Source organism: Engraulis encrasicolus, chromosome 9, assembly GCF_034702125.1.
Source record: "Engraulis encrasicolus isolate BLACKSEA-1 chromosome 9, IST_EnEncr_1.0, whole genome shotgun sequence".
NCBI lineage: Eukaryota > Metazoa > Chordata > Actinopteri > Clupeiformes > Engraulidae > Engraulis > Engraulis encrasicolus.
Genome location: NC_085865.1, coordinates 23,224,735 through 23,243,966, shown reverse-complemented (window position 1 = coordinate 23,243,966; position 19,232 = coordinate 23,224,735). Strand labels below are relative to the sequence as shown.

Genomic DNA, 19,232 nt, shown 5'->3' with positions numbered 1-19,232 from the left:
TTAAGAAATCACAGTAGCGGATTCCTAGCGCACGGGGCGTCTTGTTCTGCGCTTATCAGAGCGTGCGGCCGATGTCCTTTCCACACCAATACCCGGCATGCTCATTGCTGTTCTCTGACCGGCGCGCACAGTAGGAAACATGGCGGCCGTCAGTAAGTATCTGACAGCGAAGAATTCTTCCATAGCTGGCGGTGTGCTGCTGGTGTTATACCTCCTCAAACAAAGAAGACGGGCCGCAAAACTGAACGGGTACGTTTCCGTACAGACAGAATTGGGACACTTGAAGTTACTTGACAGAATACCGTGTTGGTGGCACTCAAGTATGTGGGTGTCATACAGTAGTAGTGGACTAGCCTGCTGGCTAACGTTAGCTGTGTCTTTAGCCGAGTTGCTACGGATCCCAAAGAACAGAGAGTTTCAAAAACGGTCATGTCTTTGGAAAGGTGAACTTGCGATTGTGTACACTGACAGAACAACTCATACAGTGTGTGTTTATTCCATTGTGTTTTCTCTGCACAGAGTTTACGAATTGACAGCAACAAATTCACGTCCTTGACTGTTTTATTCACTTGTCATTTGTAAACGTTAGCACACAAGAGACAATGAGTGCTTTTATGCCTTGGAGAAACGAGATAATCCCTGAAATGCTCTTATTTTAAGCTGTCAACAAACGTTATGCAGTAACTGTCATATGCCCACAACGTAGTGGGGAGCCAGCAGTCATTGCAGAGGTCGTTGGTTTTTTTCATTTGCAAGTTAAATAACTTTAGAAGCCATAGTTCATTCACCACCCAAGCTGTGTCACAACAGTTTCAAATGCTTTGTGTCCATGTATCCATGCATATCAAATCTGCCAAAAGTATAAAGCAACAGTGTGTTTTATTTACTTGTATTTCAGGAGGAAGGCAGGATCTGAAGTAGTTCTGAGCAAAGAGGCAAGTATCCCAACACCAATATCATCTTGATTGTATTTCATATTCTCAACACAGATCAGATGTCAATATTTTGAAATTGTTAAGGTCTTCATGTCCTTAATGCTGAATTTGAAATGTTATGCAATGCACGCAAAGTGACTGTGTTGTTTGTTGTAATTCCATCTGTCCTGACTCCTGATCCTGTAGCAGAAAGATGCCAAGAAAGACAGAGCAGCTGTGGACAAGGTGTTCGTCCTACGGATGTGCCGCCTGCTCCGGGTCATGGTGCCTCGATTTTTCTGCAAAGAGGTCAGTCTCTGTTGTCTTCCACAAACATACATTTATTTAGGCTTGTTTCAGATGAGCAAAACCTTCAAATGCACTTCTCAGATTATGATGTTCCGCTTGTCTTCATAAAGAATCATCATGGTGATCAGTCATCATCGTTGGCTACTTGGCTTCATTGCGCCAGTGGTTAGCAAATCATTGACCGGAATGAATTGGGTGTGTCATTATGTAGCTGTTAACATCCTACAATATGTCTCACTAGAATGATCCTTCTAAGACAACTTCAGCACTAAATTGTGAAACAGATTCCCGAATCTGTCAAACCTGATAGTCTGATGTGACTGCCTACTACATTGACCTTGAGGTAATTAATGTGAACCTCTTCTGGCATTGACCTTTTGCTGCAAGTTCATAGTGTGCTCATTGCATCACTTGGATGGCTTGTTCTTATCTGACCACAGTGAGGCTTGCACTACTTAATCTACCTAGTATGTCGCCAGCATTGTGAGACGATTGTTTAATTAACGCGTTCTTTCAATACAATGGATGCACGATCTCAGTAGACGTGTAGCGTCTGCCAACATTTTCAATAAGAACGTGTAGGCTATTGTCACATCAGGCAACGTCATTCCCAGAGTCCATCTACTATCTATTTAGATTGTGATAAACCCAAGGTTACAACTACCTGTTGAGTTTTGCGACATGTGAGGTTAGTTCTGGTCATGTGAGCGTTGGGTGTGCAGTTTGTTAACAAATGGTTTATAGTCATAGGAGCAAGGTCTTGATTTCCTTTCGGATATATAAATATATAAGTAACAAATATAACAGGAAACGGGATCACCCTGGGTTTTTTTGTTTGTTTTTGACTTGAGCATAGCAATTTTGTTTTGTACAAGTGAACCTGCAGTACAGAACCCAACATCAAAGCACAGTTGGCTGTGCAATGGGATTTTGTATGTCATACATACTACTTAGACTGTATTTTCTAATCTGTTTTTGCATCTGTTTTATCATCACAGACCGGATATCTGATACTGATTGCAGCTATGCTGGTGGCCAGAACCTACTGTGATGTCTGGATGATTGAGAACGGCACCATGATTGAAAGGTTGGGGCACATCATCACTACTCCCTCGGTTAATTCATTTCACGTCGCTGTGTGCCTTGGTGTTTGTGGTGCTGGGGGGTGTTCCAAGAACATGGTGCAGTGACAAACATGGCTAAGTTAACCTACAGAGAGTGGTAAACCAGCTAATAGACAACCTACATGTTCATTTAGTTGCAAAACCAAGTACATCAGGCTCTTTTATTAGCTGATTTACTGCAATCGCTAATACTTTTTTCAGGCCGACCAGAACAGTACTGGTGCCTGCACCAGTTACGTTCGGCACTAAAGTGCTTACCTGCGAACCCCCCGCGTTCATACCGAGCTCTGAATGTTTTCCGCACGTGACTGTGTTACCCAGGTGAACCTGCTGAGGTCCATGTTGTCGTCACGGTTCGCATAGAAAAAAAACATGTATTTTTTCAGTTGGCATTGCAAACCAACTTTCCGGTTTGTGAACGCTAAGATCTGCAGCGTGAACACACCGACCTGTTCTCGATTAGGTGCGGGAACGGGCACCGGTACGGTTTTCAGTCGGCCTGAATGCACCATAAGTTAACTTCACCTGGTTTGCCACTGAAACACCTGATTGGAATTCCCCTCTGGTGATGGTGTTGGTGGTCAGAGCACTGTGATGGTATATTTGTCATCCTTGTTGACATGTTGCCTCTTCATCCTTCACAGTGGTATCATTAGCCGAGATATCAATCTGTTCAAGCTGCACTTTTATTCCTACGTGGCTGTCATACCAGGGGTAATTGTCTTGCAAGAATGATGTGAGCGAGAGAGAGAGAGATGATCACGACTAATATGTGCCTGTACTTGTTTGGTCTCTCAACTCCCATTGCCTAGTTTCACTGCAGGCATGTTTGTCTAATAATAACTGCAATTAAAAGAGTCTACAGGTAAGCAGCTGGACTTCTTCTCAGTTTGAAAGGTGTTTTGTGACGTGGCGAAACGTCTTCCAATCTCTTAAATAAGTCCAGTTGCTTGCAACTAAACCGTTTGGATAACATGATCACAGTGAATGAGAATCTTCACAGATGCCTATTTTTTGTGATGAGCATCTGTGATGAGCTTGAACCCTAGTTCTAGGAGCAACAAAACCCCATCTGTTTCACATGTTGGCCGTATTCCTAGAGAGTGAGAGTGAGCGAGAGTATCTTGCTCTTGTGGTTTGTTACCTTAGCCGTAACAAGATCTGGAGGACTGCCACCGCACTAATGTCCGTCCGTAACTCTATAGGGCCTTGTCCTTCCAGGGATCCCCCGAAAGCTCACCACACTTAAAGCTACACTGCACCATTACTCGAAATTAGCTCCTTTTTACATCTCCCCTTGAAATATATGATGGAGTTTGAAATTTCTCCTGTTCCTCCAGCTGGTGGGAATGTCACTTTAATGACTCTCTGGGAGCATGGTTAGAGTATCTCCCCTTGGATTTCACAGCCAATTAATTTGAATAACCCCTCACGTGTTGCTATTTCATTATTAACTAGTTCAGATCTCCTCTGCCAAGTCCAAGTAAGGGCGTGTTTTCTTTTTGCATGTTTGTTCAGTGCATATTAATGTGTTACTTGCACGCCTCGAACACCCATGATGAACATCTCTAGTAGGACAGCTTGTTTGTTTTGTCCGTTCACCTGTTATCGACTGACTGGTCTTGTATATGTGTTGTCCCTTTTGTCTGTCTGTGTGTATGTGTGTGTGCATGCTGTGGTTTGCAGTGCAATTATTGGTCGCAACACAAACGATTTCAAGAAGTACTTGCTGAGCTTTATCAAATTCATGCCAGGTGTAAGTGTGGAAACTTTTTTTTCTCTTAGACATTTTCTAGCATGATTTAAGATACAATGGACATGGATGTAGTGTAGAGATTTGAATTGAGTTTTTTTTTATGTTCTCAGTGTATCCGTCCATAAGGATTTGAATTTTAGGGCCAGAGGAGCTCTGATGAGTGATGTTAACCTTTGGCCTAATAAACTAACTTCATTCAGTGACCTCCCTAGTCAAGTCAACCACATGCTAACTTCATATGCTTAATGCCTGTAACATTATTGACAATTGTAATATTGGTACTGATAGTGTTTAAAAACTCCAACTTTTGCCAAGTCCTATAAAGTGTACTATTGAAACGTAACCATATATAATGTTTACGTAGAGGTCGGAGAAGTTGCATAAACTGCAGGCCTGAATCGTTCAGACAGGTTCTAGAGCAGGTTCATCTGCATTGGTTGATGGAAACAGTGAAAGGCATCTGATTGGTTTTCCCTGCCCCCCACAGATCGCCATAGTGAATAACCTCCTGAAGCTGGGGCTGAATGAGCTGAAGCTCTGCTTCCGGGTGCGACTGACGAGGCACCTGTACGACGAGTACCTCAAGTAAGACATCACCCAGGGTTGCTATTGTACCAGGGTTGAAAAGGAAGCACACATCCCAGGTTAAGGTGCAGGACAAAGACTGATTCACGTTTTAGATTGAGAATTCAGCACACTTGAAATCCTTTTTTTTTCAGTGTTTTATTCCATGTCCGAACTACCTTTCGACCATTGAGGTTTCCTCCAGCTTTGTTCTGAAGAAAGTCGAAATGTATGTCATGAAATGAAATGCACTTGAAAAGGATTCAAATCGTGCACTTGTCACTCTCAAACCTACATGTACTAGGAATTGGCACCAACCACAAAAATGCTGATAAGTTACAATACAGTATGTGGTTGGCGGGTAGATTCCTGACTAAAAAATGCATTCTGTTGAGTGAAATTTGGTGAAGATTCTCTTTTCTTAAACCACTGTCGCATACACTTGTCTGCTCAACAGTGTTGAAACGAACTCAGTAAATGTCACATTGACTGGATTGGGTAGTCATAGGGTCAACCACTGGAGAACTTTTTTTGTTATGCATAACAATAGAGAAGCTTGATATGACTGTCAGATTTTATGATAATGAATGACTAGGATAAATCAAAGGTCGCAACCTAGCTCTTCAGCAATGACTTTAATTTTGTTGCTGGATCATTATATTCAAGGAAAGCTGGTAAAAAATAAAATAAAAACAAACAACAAATTAAACAAATGCTGGTTCCATGGTCAAGTTCAGCATATTAGCAGTAATTAATCATAATCCTGTCATCACTTGCAGAGGGTACACCTACTATAAAATGGGCAATCTGGACAACCGTATTGCGAACCCTGACCAGCTGCTTACTCAGGATGTGGAGAAATTCTGTAACAGTGTGGTCGAGCTGTACTCCAATCTCAGCAAGGTAAATGAATGAAGCATAGACAAATGTAAATAAAGCCAGTGGCACTTATGACACTGTACTTACCTTCAATACACATCTGTGATGCATATGAACTAATTGGTTGATCTCTGTTTTCTTTGGTCCTTTAGCCCCTCTTGGACATTGGCTTGTACATCTTCAAGCTCACAAGTGCAATCGGAGCACAGGTAATGTAGAACTCTTGTCTCTGCATCGCATTTTGCTTGACATAATACCAAGTCATTTGGTTTTTTGGGATGGTTTACAGGTTGAAAACGGAGCTGTTCAGGAGACTTTTCCCCTGCTTCTAACTTTCACAATGCGTTTTTAGCCAGCCACTCATAGAGTTCAAGTGTGCCTTTTATCATGTTTAAAGCTGTAGAACCACAGAAACTGGTCGGAAGTTCTTTTGGAGCAAAAAAAACCGCACCAAGTCTTATTCCGTCTGCACAGAGGAGAGACCTCAGTGTTCCAAACGTTATTCTGCCATGGAATAAAAACGAAAACAAGGAAAAGGGTTCTAAGTGAATTTTACTTTGTCCTGCACCTTCACCATGGATGGGCCCAAACTTCCTCCTCAACAGAAATGTACCGTTTGCCAATTGCCACATTGTCAATAATGTTGCTGAATCTTGTCCTCCGTGAATGACAGGGCCCGGCGAGCATGATGGCGTACCTGCTGATCTCAGGCCTGTTCCTCACGCGGCTGAGGAGACCGATCGGCAAGATGACCGTCACCGAGCAGCGCTTCGAGGGCGAGTACCGATACGTCAACTCCCGCCTCATCACCAACAGGTAGGACCTCGACATCTGTGTTTCGTATTGCATTGCATCCGTTTAGTTTGAGTGTGTTCATGAAGCGCTTCATGGCAGGCGGCCAAGATCATGTCTGGCTTATTGTGACCTTTGTACTTACTACTGGTTACATTGACACGTGCTAAAAGATGTGTGTTGTGGTGGTTGTGTATGGCAAATATTGCTGTATTCATTGTTAATTGCATTTCATCATATATTCAATATATTCAATGTCAATACTGTTCTATGCCTTGTCATGTAATGCAAAGACAGTAGGGTTTGCCTCATTCCAGATTGTTCAATATGTTGGTCTTTACAGTGAAGAGATTGCCTTCTACAATGGAAATATAAGGGAGAAGGAGACCATTCACTCAACCTTTAAAAAACTGGTAAGAAAGTAGTTTCATGCATTGCATGTCATGATCAAGTCACGCCAAATATGTATTGCATTCTGTTGTGATATTAGGATGATGTGCCTCTGTTCTCTCTTTTTGTAGGTCAGCCACTTGCACAATTTTATCCTATTCCGTTTCAGCATGGGTTTCGTCGACAGCATCATCGCCAAATGTAAGAACAGACTATGGCTTCACATAAGTTCACGTTTTATTAAAAAAGTCCGTTCTCCAGCTAGAACGAAGATGTATGCACACGTACTTAATCCAAATTTCAGAGAGTGAACTAATGAAAGGATTTTGTGGAAATGTCTAGCATTTTGGAAGTCTTTTCGAGAAACTGTATGCACATCTCACCTCACTGAGGCCAGGTGCAGGACACCAGCATGTCAATCAAGGAGGGAGTGAAAGTCTGTACACTGCAACTCCGACCGAACATTACCTTTGAGTCCAGGTGCTTTTACACACCTCTGCAGTTAGGCAGGTGTGTAAGATATTCCCCCAGTGAGGTTATCATTCAAGTGTAAAAAAGATCCAACACTGTCCATTCCACCAGCGAGCTTTAAAAAAAAACTACCTGAAGAAGAGATGACGTTTTTACACTTTCTTTAAGACATGCAATGTCCGTCAAGGTCTTTTGGCCAACATTTTGCATAAAACCACTGTACTGTACTATTAATGTGACAAAGATGCTGTTAAGTCATTAGTTCACCCTCTTCTTCCTCCTCTTCTAGACATTGCCACAGTAGTGGGATACCTGGTGGTGAGCAGGCCCTTCCTCAACATCAACCATCCACGCCACATGAACAGCACACACTCCGAGCTGCTGGAGGTAAGGCCAATACACCGTCTCTCTCTCTCTCACACATTCACACTCACACTCACACTCTCTCTCACTCTCTCTCACTCTCACTCTCTCTCTCTCTCTCTCTCTCTCTCTCTCACTCTCACTCTCACTCTCACTCTCACTCTCACTCTCACTCTCACTCTCACTCTCACTCTCACTCTCTCACACTCACTCACTCACTCTCACCAAGAAAAAAGGACTGAGAAATAGTGATTTTGCTACTGTACATTTAGTCCTCAGGTTTAACATTATCTCAAAGAGTTAAACATCTCTCATGCAAGACTTTGATGTGCTGAGTGCTGTGCATGGCCGTTTTGTGTTTGCTGTTATGTGTGTATCTAGACTCTTTGAAGACCTCTGAAAAGTAATGCGTATGTAATTATGCTCACACATTGTCTGTCTTGGTACCTGTAGGATTACTACCAAAGTGAGGAGTCTGTAAACAGTTGAAAACCTTTTGCGTGTGCGCGTGCGCGTGCGTGTGTGTGTTTTATTCCATTAGAGAACTACCCTACCGGCCAAAAGTTTAAGGTCAAAAGACAATCAGACAAAGGTCCAATAACAAACAAACATAAGACATGTGACATAAGACACGTGTTCCTATGTAATAAATGTGTAAATCAGATTGGTTAGTTTTTACTCTTCTGTCCAATTTGATGGGTTATCAAAGCTTTTTCATGTCTGGCTGTCCAGTACTTACCTTTTGCACCATTTCAATATTCAATGGATGGCTAGAAATTGAATTGGACATAACATTTGAAGGGTATGGTAGTGCACTTTTCAACCATTGAGGTCTTCAGATTCTTGCTGGAGGAGAGAAGTGCCGCACACTCAAGTTAAATAAATTTAAATTTAGTTAAATAAAGTTAAAATTAATGTGACAACGTTTTGGCCTGTCTGCCTTCCTCAGGTCATGTGTGAAATAACAGGTAGTACCTTGCCTTTTAAAGGGGAAGCTCAATTGCTCCCACCTGACACATAATTAGGTTACAGACTTCTTCAGATTCTACCAAAGAATTAACCAGGGATGTGCCCAATCTTCCCTCTCCACCTGTAGGACTACTACCAGAGTGGCCGCATGCTGCTGCGCATGTCCCAGGCTTTGGGCAGGATCGTGCTGGCAGGCCGAGAGATGACCAGGCTCTCAGGGTGAGTTCATCTTATTCACCCCGCCCTCGTACACACATTTACTTTACATCATAGTGCATAAACTTCTTTCTTTTAATGGTATCAATAGCAGTCCCCTCCACGTGTTTTCCCAAGAGGCAGAAGTTGGGGACATTTGTTTTCTTGCTAGTATCCAACCAACTTTCACTCACATTCTCACAGCGCCCCATACCTATCCATTTACCAAAATCTGTCCATCGTGTTCTTGAACTGTTGTTCTTCTATTCCATACATTACTCTTAGTCTTAGTTGATGCTCAGATTTTTTTTTTTCATTCGGACCCCCCACCCCCTTCTGTTCATTCTTCTGAGCTCTCATGATGTTAATTATAGTGTATTTTTGGGTCTTTGACTGAGGATCTGAAAAATAATGCAAAGTCATCTCTGTTATATCTAGCTTCACAGCTCGCATCACAGAGCTCATCAAGGTGCTGAAGGACCTGAATTCAGGGCGCTATGAACGCACAATGGTCACAAACACAGAGAAAGGTAAACCACAACTATAAACACCACAAAGTTTGTTTTGATGTTGCGGATATTGTTGTTGTAATATTAAATATGTACAATAATATTAAATTTTAATATAATTTTAGATGCTGACGCTGCAGAAAAACTCACGTTAATTCCAGGAAGTGGCCGAATCATCAACGTCGACAACATCATCAAGTACGAAAACAATTACACTAAGACTAAGTGCCAGCCCTCATGCCAGTATGACCCCTATCTGCTCTTATGCACCTTATTCCAACTCTGACCTGTGTCACTTGTTTGCAGGTTTGACCACACCCCCTTAGTGACACCTAACGGAGACGTCCTAATCAAAGACCTGAACTTTGAGGTAAGCACCCATAGATCCCTGATTGAGAACAACCTGACTTTGAATTCCTCCTTTCTAAATTGAAAGTTGTCTCTGAATAACCCTCCATTATAAATGCAGAAAAGGCTCAGGCACTGGATTTTATAGAGGTCATTCAACTTGATTTTGACCTAGACTGCACACTGGCACTCATGTTTGATTTCAAAGTACAAAACAAACAACTGCAGTGACCATTATGGTTCTGGATACATATTATCACTTTCAACCCAAGGCTTCACCCAGAAAGTACCCTGTCTACACGTCAGCATAATTGGCACACTGTGATTCACCTTTTGACCTGGTTGGACAAGGAGGAAACCAGGCTTTGGCCTTGATGACCATGTGGCGCCACCATTGCAACACATAATCAGTTGTGTTCCCTGGTAGGGCTGCACGATGTCAGAAAAAAAATTAGATACTCGATAACTGCATGAAATACCTCGATTAAGATATTTAAGCAATATTTAGAAATATATCTGAGTGTTTTTCTTGTCACTAATTTGTGGGTCTGTGTGGGGGTCGTGGCTTTAGTCATGGCAGGCTTTTTGCGCATGTGTTGATATCCAGCTAGTGATTAGACAGCACAGAAAATTTTGACTTGTTAGCAATAATTAAAGGTACACTGTGCAAGATTTTTAGTTGTTTATTTCCAGAATTCATGCTACCCATTCACTAATGTTACCTTTTGCAGGAATACTTACCACCACCATCAAATTCTAAATATTCATTATGACTGGAGAAATTGCACTTTTCATACATGAAAAGGGGGATCTTCTCCATGGTCCGCAATTTAGAATTTTCAGAAATAGCCATTTTTAGCTGCAAAAATGACTGTACTTGGGCCATACTAGAAAATATTAGTTTATTACTTAGTAAACTTTCAAGAAAAGGTCAAATTTGGCAATAGGCAGCCCAGTTTCAATGAGCAGCATAGTTGCAGTACCTTTTTTGACCATGCACAGTGTACCTTTTAGTCATTTTCAGTCTTGATGTCGCAATCTCAATACATTTTCGATATATTGTGCAGCCCTATTCCCCCGGTATCACTGGGTGTTTCGGCCATTTTCTCACAAGACACACAGGCTGATCAGACCTGGGTGTGTGTTGCACGGTGGCACCACATGGTCACCTGGCAGCCCATGAATGGTGCGACTCACCCTTGCAAATCACGCAGCAAATTTCTCCAATATCTAAACAACAAGTAAGCTTATAAAAGCAATAATTGAGCTCTTTGTGTGGTTGCTTCCGTAATGCCACAGCAATTAGCTCTTCCATTCTGGACCTCTGAATGTTTCCATGTTACCGAGCTTCCAACTTCTTTTCCTTTACTTGCTGGACCTTTTGGACTGAATGTGTCATAAGCATAAACATAAACACTGCGTCAGGTAACCTGAAACACCTGGGGGGTATACTATGAAGCTGTAGTAAACCAGGTTAAGTTAACCTTTTGGTAGTGGTAAATCATCTAATAAAAGAGCCTGGTGTCCTCTTAATTAAATGATGCCTGCATGTACATCTATTAGCAGGTTTACCACTTCCTGTAGGTTAACCAAGCCTGTTGTACCACTTGGCCATGTTCTTAGTATACCCCCCTGATCCAAGTTCATATATTTTGCCGTGTTGCTAGTCTGGTTGTATGTGGCGTCAAGTGAAACATGTGAAGTGAACTGACAAAAAAAGAATATAGGTATAATCATGTGTGCATCCTCATTGTTGATATTAAAAGGGCTTTATGTGCATGTCCTCACAGGTTCAGTCTGGTGCCAACGTTCTCATTTGTGGCCCCAACGGCTGTGGGAAAAGCTCTCTGTTCCGTGTCCTGGGAGAGGTGAGTGATCTCAAAATCAAACAGAAAAAGAGCACTCTTGCATTCAAATGTTTTTATAGTTAAGTTCATTTGTTCATTGTGGCAGGGACCATGTACAAAGTTTATCAGTTACAAAAGTAAAAAGATGACTTGCACCAGATTTATAGCTTCTTTTTTTGAAATGTACCTGAAGAAGGTTGGATGACTGAAACGTTGTATTAAAGCTTGTTGGTGGAATGGACACTGCCAGATCTTTTTACATACACTTGAATGTCTACCTCACTGGGATAATATCCTACATACCTGCCTAACTGCAGAGGTGCGTAAAAGCACCCTTTTTTGACCTGATTATAGCAAAACGCTCATTTCCATCTGCAGGCTCTTGGCAGGTGAGGGAAATGTATACAGTAAAAGATGCTGTCCTACAAGGTTTATGCTCGTGTTCATCCAAGTGACCTGACCACCACCACACAAAATATGCATTACAATACATAAGTTGCATAATTATGCTGTGTTTTCTGTTTTTCTACACTATGGAGTGGATGTTATGTTTTGCTAGGCTATGTAATGTCTGTGATCTTGTGTAGCACTAAATTTAAAAAGTCTTTCCCTCACCTCTTCACCAGCTTTGGCCTCTATTTGGTGGCTGCTTGACCAAACCAGAGAGGGGGAAACTTTTCTACGTCCCACAGGTGAGATTACACATAATGCATCATGAATATTCATTAACCATAATGACTTCTGAAGAACATTCCACATGATTATACAGACTACACGCTTGTTTTTTTTCTCCAGAGTCTGTACATGATGCAATGTGTATGGTGTTCTGGATGATTCTGTGGAGTTGATTGCTAATTGCGTTATTTCTCTGGTGTTTTCTTCGTTGTGTTTCCCCAGAGGCCGTACATGACTCTGGGTTCTTTGAGGGACCAGGTGATCTACCCAGACACCTACGAGGACCAGAGGAGGAAAGGCATCTCCGATCAGGCACGTTTGTCCTTACCCCAACCACCTCCATCCTTGGTTGAAGTGCCCTTGACCACGGCACTTAACCTCATCTTGCTCCTCAAAAACAAAACATAATAGTCTATCCCCTGAATCTAAATAAATAAATAGATCTTTCTGTATAAAAGAGTCAGCCTAAACATAATGGTGAACCCCCTGTATCTAAATAACTATGTCTTTTTGTATATCACCAAGTCAGTCAAGTGCAGCGTAATGTATGAATGTTCTTGCTCATGCCCTGCCCATCAGTCTCCACTACTGTGGCTGGGTAAGAAGGGGGTTGGTGGGGCTGCCAAAACCACAAAGCTGTTTGACTACCTGCCTCATGGGTCTCACTTCTTTCCTCACTGCTGTTTCAAAAACTCAAACATCCTGTTCAGTTTGCATGCCAATAGGCTTTTAGTGCTGGGCCGTGTGTGTGTGCGTGTGCGTGTGTGTGTCTCACTTGCTTATCTCTATATGTGTGATGGAGAGAGAATATCTAAAACTCATTATGTCTGTTGTGTGTGTGCAGGTGCTGAAGGAGTACCTGGATAATGTCCAGCTGGGCCACATCCTGGACCGAGAGGGTTCCTGGGATACGGTGCAGGACTGGATGGATGTACTGAGCGGAGGGGAGAAGCAGAGGATGGCTGTAAGACACATGCACATGCACATGCACACGCACACACACACACACACACACACACACACACACACACTAGGGCTGGTAAAATAATATTCGAAATTCGAAAATTATTCGAATATGAGAAATATGTATATTCGAACGCAAAAATGAATATTCGAATAATTTACGAAATATATTGCGTAGGGCAGCGCGCGCATTGATTCTCCTAGGTGTCCATGGTGCGTCCCTTACTGGCCTGTGTGTAGCTGCTGCAGTCACATGTCACAACAAGGAAGCAAGGACTACGAGTTGCTTTGTTGATGGAGAGTAGCTTCGTGCAGATTGTTTTGACATTTGAGTTCTTATTGCTGTTCGAACCGCATTGTAAGAAGTTGTCGTCTCTCGTGAATGACTTACAATGTGGAGCTCTACACCCCCACCCCAAACTATGCACGGAATAAAAGTGAGCCGAGTGATAAAGTGGTATGGAAGCTGGCGAGGTGTGAGTTAGCACAATGAAGTCGCAATATAGCTTTTTTTGTAGCTACAGATAAGCGACTGCTCTTCACATTTTTTTTGCACCGTCCGGTCCGCCACAAATACTGGCTTAAATAAAGGCGACAAGATCAGTCACGAATTGCTTGAATTGGGCACGAGATGCACGAGACCAAAGCAGGCGGCATCGAGGAGTTTGTCAAAGCAGCAATGGAATCAAGCGAGGTACAGACCAGATTTTAGTTGGAGAGGTTGGTGTGTCTGTGTCTGTGTCTGTTCGCGCGTGTGTGGGTGAGTGAGAGAGAGGGAGCGCGCATCCGGGAAGTTGCCGTTGTGAAAGACTATCTGGGTCCCCCGTACCAACTCCAGGTGATAGAAACACAGCGTTTGGTCAAAACGAAAGTCTATCAATCCTGGTCTGAATGAATACGCCCTAAATTAAGAGTGACATTTACTTAGTTACGACTAAACAACATTGCTTCTAAAATCTACAGTCGCCAGTTACGGACCAGGATAGTCTTTCACACCGTGTTTGCCTGGTTATCATCGGCGTTCAAAGTGTTGTGTGCCACTAGGAGGGCACAGCCTGGCTAGTGCCGTGTGTCTACTTTCCCACTTCGAGTTTAATTGTGTTGTTCGTATCTATTCGATCTCCAGCACAAAATAAACGGGTAGAACGATATGCAATAGCCTTTTCCCCATTGTCTAGTGTCTATTCCGTGCCCAGTGCTCGTTTTTTGCGTGATTTTCTCCGTGGGAAAAATATTAATTAATTAATAATAATAAAAGTATATTTTATATATTCGATATTCGGACCATATTTTAAGACCCATATTCGAATTTAATTTCTGGGGAATGTTACCAGCCCTAACACACACACACACACACACACACACAGTTTTGTCGAGGACGAGAGTTTTACACTAAACATTGTTGCATGTATCCCAGAAAGACACCAAAGCGCACTTTCAATGCTATGCATAGGCCTTACCTCACCGTCGCACGCAACCTGCTGCAAGGAGGGCTGCCTAATTGAATTTTAGAAGAGGAAGCCGTCTGTTGACAACGTTGCGTAACAGGCAGCCTGGTGGTTATGATTCTTGTTCTGGCCTGAAACCTCTTTAGGAAAAATATTCAGCAATTATGTCTGACTATGATAAGCCGACGTGGTGCTTAAAACTCCTTAATTATAGCCAAAAGCTAGTCCCGTTGGCACGAGGATAACAATATCCTGTTGCTAACTCTCCGGAGAGACGTAAACACGTCTGGATATGATGTCACTGATGTCTAGTGAGAGTGGAACTGGCAGGGTACCCGCGGCATCACAAAGTCTTTCTCAGCACTATGCATCTGATAGGTGTTAAAATTATAGGCGCACCACCGTAATTGAATTGCACAACTCTCTCTCACCTTCTTTCTCTCTCTCTGTCTCTCTCTCTCACTCTGTCTCTCCATGTCTCTTTCCCTCTCTTTCTCTCTTTCGCTACTACAGATGGCCAGGCTGTTTTACCATAAGCCCCAGTTTGCCATTCTCGATGAGTGTACCAGTGCCGTCAGTGTGGATGTGGAGGACTATATCTACAGTCACTGCAGGAAGGTAAGACGCATCTCTCTCTACCTCTCTCTCCCACTCTCTCCCTCTCTAGCTCTCTCTCTCTGCCTCTAAAGCTCCCTCTGCCTGTCTGACTCTCTCTCTTTCTCTCTCTCTCTACCCCACTCTCTCTCTCTCTCTCTCTCTCTCTCTCTACCCCACTCTCTCTCTCTCTCTCTCTCTCTCTCTCTCTCTCTCTCTCTCTCTCTCTCTCTCTCTCTCTCTCTCTCTCTCTCTCTCTCTCTCTCTCTCTCTAGCTCCCTCTGCCTGTCTGACTCTTTCTCTCTCTCTCTACCCCACTCTCTCTCTCTCTGTCTCTCTCTCTCTCTCTCTGCCTCTTTAGTTCCCTCTGTCTCTGTAGCTCCCTCTACCTGTCTGACTCTCTCTCTCTCTCTCTCTCTCTCTCTCTCTCTCTCTCTCTCTCTCTCTCTCTCTCTCTCTCTCTCTCTCTCTCTCTCTCTCTCTGCCTCTATAGCTCCCTCTGCCTGTCTGTCTGTCTCTTATTCCTTTATCTATGTCCTCTCCCCCTCTCCTTCCCTCACTCCCTTTCATTGGCACAGTGTCATCGTTGGGTGTTGGGTGTCCGTATAGTGAAGTAATTCCGGTGAGCTCTCTAGAGATCCATGGTGGGATGACTGGGCCTTTTTCTGCTTTTCATAGCAGTTTTCCAGTTCCATTTTCTCCAGGAGGATCCGCGGCACTTGCAGCTAAAGAACTTTGAGAATGCTCTCATGCGAGACGACTACTTGATGCACAACGGCAACAGTTTTCTTTTTTTTCATAGAATGGTGAAGTTACATGGCCGAAAGAGCTCCTTTGTGAATCTGTCTGTCGCCATATGCTCATGCATCAATGCACCATTCATGGCATGGGAGACATGGCACACATGTCATGTCATACTAAGCAGAGGCAGACAAACCGTCTCAAAAAAGTCCCTCCATATAGGTCTAGTCCACTCTCCCTGTGCTGAAAACACTTTTGAGTACACAAATCAGCTCATCTGTCTGCCATAACATGTTTTGTCATTTGAATCATCTGCTTCTGTGCATTTTATTGTGAAGAAATGACATTGCTGAGGTTTTATTATCAAACCTGGGAAGTCAACCTCTTATTACAGAGAACTTAACTCACAGTCTGGGGTGTACTTGTACATTAGAATAGAAAAGAGAAGTACACATGACATGCTGATGTTTGTGGGAATTAACAACAGACACCACATCTGATGCAACTTTCCCGCTTTGAGTCGAGTGATTGTTGATGGTTTTGTTAAGTGTCCTGTCAGAAAACGTTTAGAGTAGAGTAGAATACAGCACCTTTTATTAATCCCAAAGACAATTATGGTGCCCAGCAGCATACTGTACATAAACACACAAATACAACAAAAAATTGCAGCAGTCATATAAATGCCTGTGAACAATCTGCCCCTGTCAGCTCTCTATCTCTTATTGTTTGCTGTCCTCTTGACTTCTCACCAAAGATATTCAATATGGTACACAAAGACAAATCATAGTGTCACCAACGCAAAGGAGTAGGACCAAGCCTGATCTCCGAAGGGGGCGTGATCCTCTCTTCCTTCATTTTTTTCTGTGGTGTCAAGAGTAATAGAAAAAAATAAACAGTTTCCTTCCAACAAAGGTAACTTATCTGAGTAACTAGTACTTGTGTACTTGTCCTACGATCAGCTGACTGCGCGAGTTGGATCAAGTTTGTGGTGGATTCTTGTTAGGTTTTCAGTGTTTTTCCAGGAACAACACAGTCTAGCTACCTGTAACCTGAGTAAATGGTGTAACGGTTATTTTATTTCATGAGCTAGTGTTGTACTTGCACCATGAATTTACTTTTTCTTTTACTTTTGACACTTCTGTTAACATTGAAAGAAAAAATGTCTGCACACTTAAATCCCCTTTGTGTTCTTTTTAATAATAGGCCAAGCTTTCGGTCTACTGAGGAAGGTCAGTAGACCGAAAGCTTGGCCTATTATTAAAAAGAACACAAAGGGGATTTAAGTGTGCAGACATTTTTTCTTTCAATTTTACACAGTTTTTGTTTATGTTTGGCACCTTTTAATCAAGAGTGCGGTGTGATCCGGCTAGACACTTCTGTTAACAACTTGCATACGAGGAGTGCGCCTGCCATCTACAGCGCTAACGGTAGGGACACATAGGAGGCGAAGCCAGGCGAAGCGAAGAGAGGCGAAATCCAACCGTCATCAGGTCGTCGCGGCGAATCAAATGGAATGGAACAGTTATGTTGTTGAGGCGAATTCGCTCCTCATTTGCATAACATTAAACTTTCTTTAATAATTTCGCTTCGCTTCGCTCCTGTTCGCTTGCTGTCGCTTGCCTTCGCCTCGCCATCGCTTGCCTTCGCCTCTCTCATAGGAATGAATGGCAAAGTTCGCAAATTCGCGTGTATGTGTCCCTACCGTGAGGGAACTCCATTCATTCTCAACCTCCGCCGGTCAATGGTCTCTGTTCTCATGCTTATCTCCATGTTTCCCTCTGGCTTCCTTTTGACAGGTGGGGATCACCTTGTTCACCGTCTCACACAGGAAGTCCCTGTGGAAGCACCATGAGGTAAGAGGTCTAACACTGAGTCCTGCACAACTGCTGGTAGCCTACCACTGTGTGTACACACATTTAGACTAAACTGTAGGGCAGTAAAGAGCACCCAAACCTAAACCTACAAACCGTGTGACTAAATAATTTAGTCACACGGTTTGTAGGTTTACGTTTGGGTGCTCTTTACTGCCCTACAAAGGCAAAGTGCAGTAACTACAAATTTAGACTGAAAATGGTCATTACACCTCGTATCTTGTGACAAAGCCTTATAGTCCAAAATTGTCTCATTTTAGAGATATTGCAATGTCAAATTTGCAACAACTACAATATCCAACCTAATATCAAGGCTTTGAAGGCCTTTTTCTCAGTTTCAATGTTGACTTTCCTAAGGCACTCCTTTCTTTCTTTCTTTCTTTCTTTCTTTCTTTCTTTCTTTCTTTCTCCTCCCTTTCTTTCCCCCACAGTACTACCTTCACATGGACGGCCGGGGTAGCTATGAGTTCAAACCCATCACAGAGGACACCATCGAGTTTGGATCCTAAACGAACGATTGGTGCCCCCCTCCTTCCTCTTTCACCCCCACTCAAACCTTGGGTCCCACAGACGAGACCCAGTAACCCTTTCCCCTCCCCTCCCCTCCCCTCCCCTCCTGATCCAGTGTCATACGCTACCTTCTAAACGATTCTGTTTGTAATTCTATATTTGTTTGTTTTTGTTTCTTTTTTTTTTCTTTTGATGAAGCTGTATTTATAGATCCGTTCTAGTCTAATTGAAGCCAAGTATTTTTGTTGTTTTGATTTTATGTGATTTGTAATATATCTAGTCAGGTCCACAGATCTGGACTGCCACTGTATTGTGAAAGGCAGGCTAATTCCTAATGGTGTGTGTGTGTGTGTGTGTGTGTGTGTGTGTGTGTGTGTGTGTGTGTGTGTGTGTGTGTGTGTGTGTGTGTGTGTGTGTGTGTGTGTGTGTGTGTGTGTGTGTGTGTGTGTGTACACCTGTGTGTGTGTGTGTACACCTGTGTGTGTGTGCGTGTACACCTGTGTGTGTGTGCGTGTACACCTGTGTGTGTGTACACCTGTGTGCGTGTACACCTGTGTGTGTGTGCGTGTACACCTGTGTGTGTGTACACCTGTGTGTGTGTGTGTGTACACCTGTGTGTGTGTGTGTGTACACCTGTGTGTGTGTGTGTGTGTGTGTGTACACCTGTGTATGTGTGTGTACACCTGTGTATGTGTGTGTGTGTGTGTGTGTTGGTGTGTGTGCGTGTGTGTATGTGTAAATATCCCTCTAGTTGTGAACTAAATGATGTCTAATCATTAGGGTTCTTGCCTTCGTAGCCTCTCGCATGGGAGCATATTGGGAGGGGGCCCTTTGCACACATGAAATGTACCAGTGATCAGCTGGCATATACTAACAGTGCTTCCAGTTGTTATATTATTGTTTTCACTTTCTTATGGGTATTCCAAGAAGATGGGGTTATCCTTTTTCTGGGTATATTCAGTCTGAACAAATGGTAAAAATATACTAATACAGTAAAAGG

At 42.9% G+C, this 19,232-nt stretch overlaps 1 protein-coding gene across 3 annotated transcripts; it reads left to right on the top strand.

The window, feature by feature from the left end:
* Positions 1-98: 98 nt before the first annotated feature.
* abcd3a (ATP-binding cassette, sub-family D (ALD), member 3a) lies at positions 99-18,843 on the top strand. 3 transcript variants are annotated; one of them, XM_063206786.1, is made up of 23 exons: positions 99-249; positions 899-935; positions 1,125-1,223; positions 2,222-2,310; positions 4,034-4,103; positions 4,591-4,688; positions 5,447-5,570; positions 5,699-5,755; positions 6,220-6,362; positions 6,682-6,751; positions 6,860-6,929; positions 7,489-7,586; positions 8,659-8,750; positions 9,165-9,256; positions 9,361-9,433; positions 9,542-9,605; positions 11,374-11,451; positions 12,057-12,122; positions 12,328-12,417; positions 12,950-13,069; positions 15,030-15,134; positions 17,648-17,704; positions 18,154-18,843. In XM_063206786.1, exons 1-23 carry the CDS (start codon positions 140-142, stop codon positions 18,229-18,231), a joined length of 1,980 nt encoding a protein of 659 aa, XP_063062856.1. In that variant the 5' UTR covers positions 99-139; the 3' UTR covers positions 18,232-18,843. The 3 variants fall into 3 exon arrangements, with proteins under 3 accessions (XP_063062856.1, XP_063062855.1, XP_063062854.1); XM_063206785.1 differs by lacking the exon at positions 4,034-4,103 and adding an exon at positions 2,992-3,061 and having other exon boundaries at positions 1,122-1,223; XM_063206784.1 differs by having other exon boundaries at positions 1,122-1,223; positions 18,154-18,842.
* Positions 18,844-19,232: the final 389 nt, after the last annotated feature.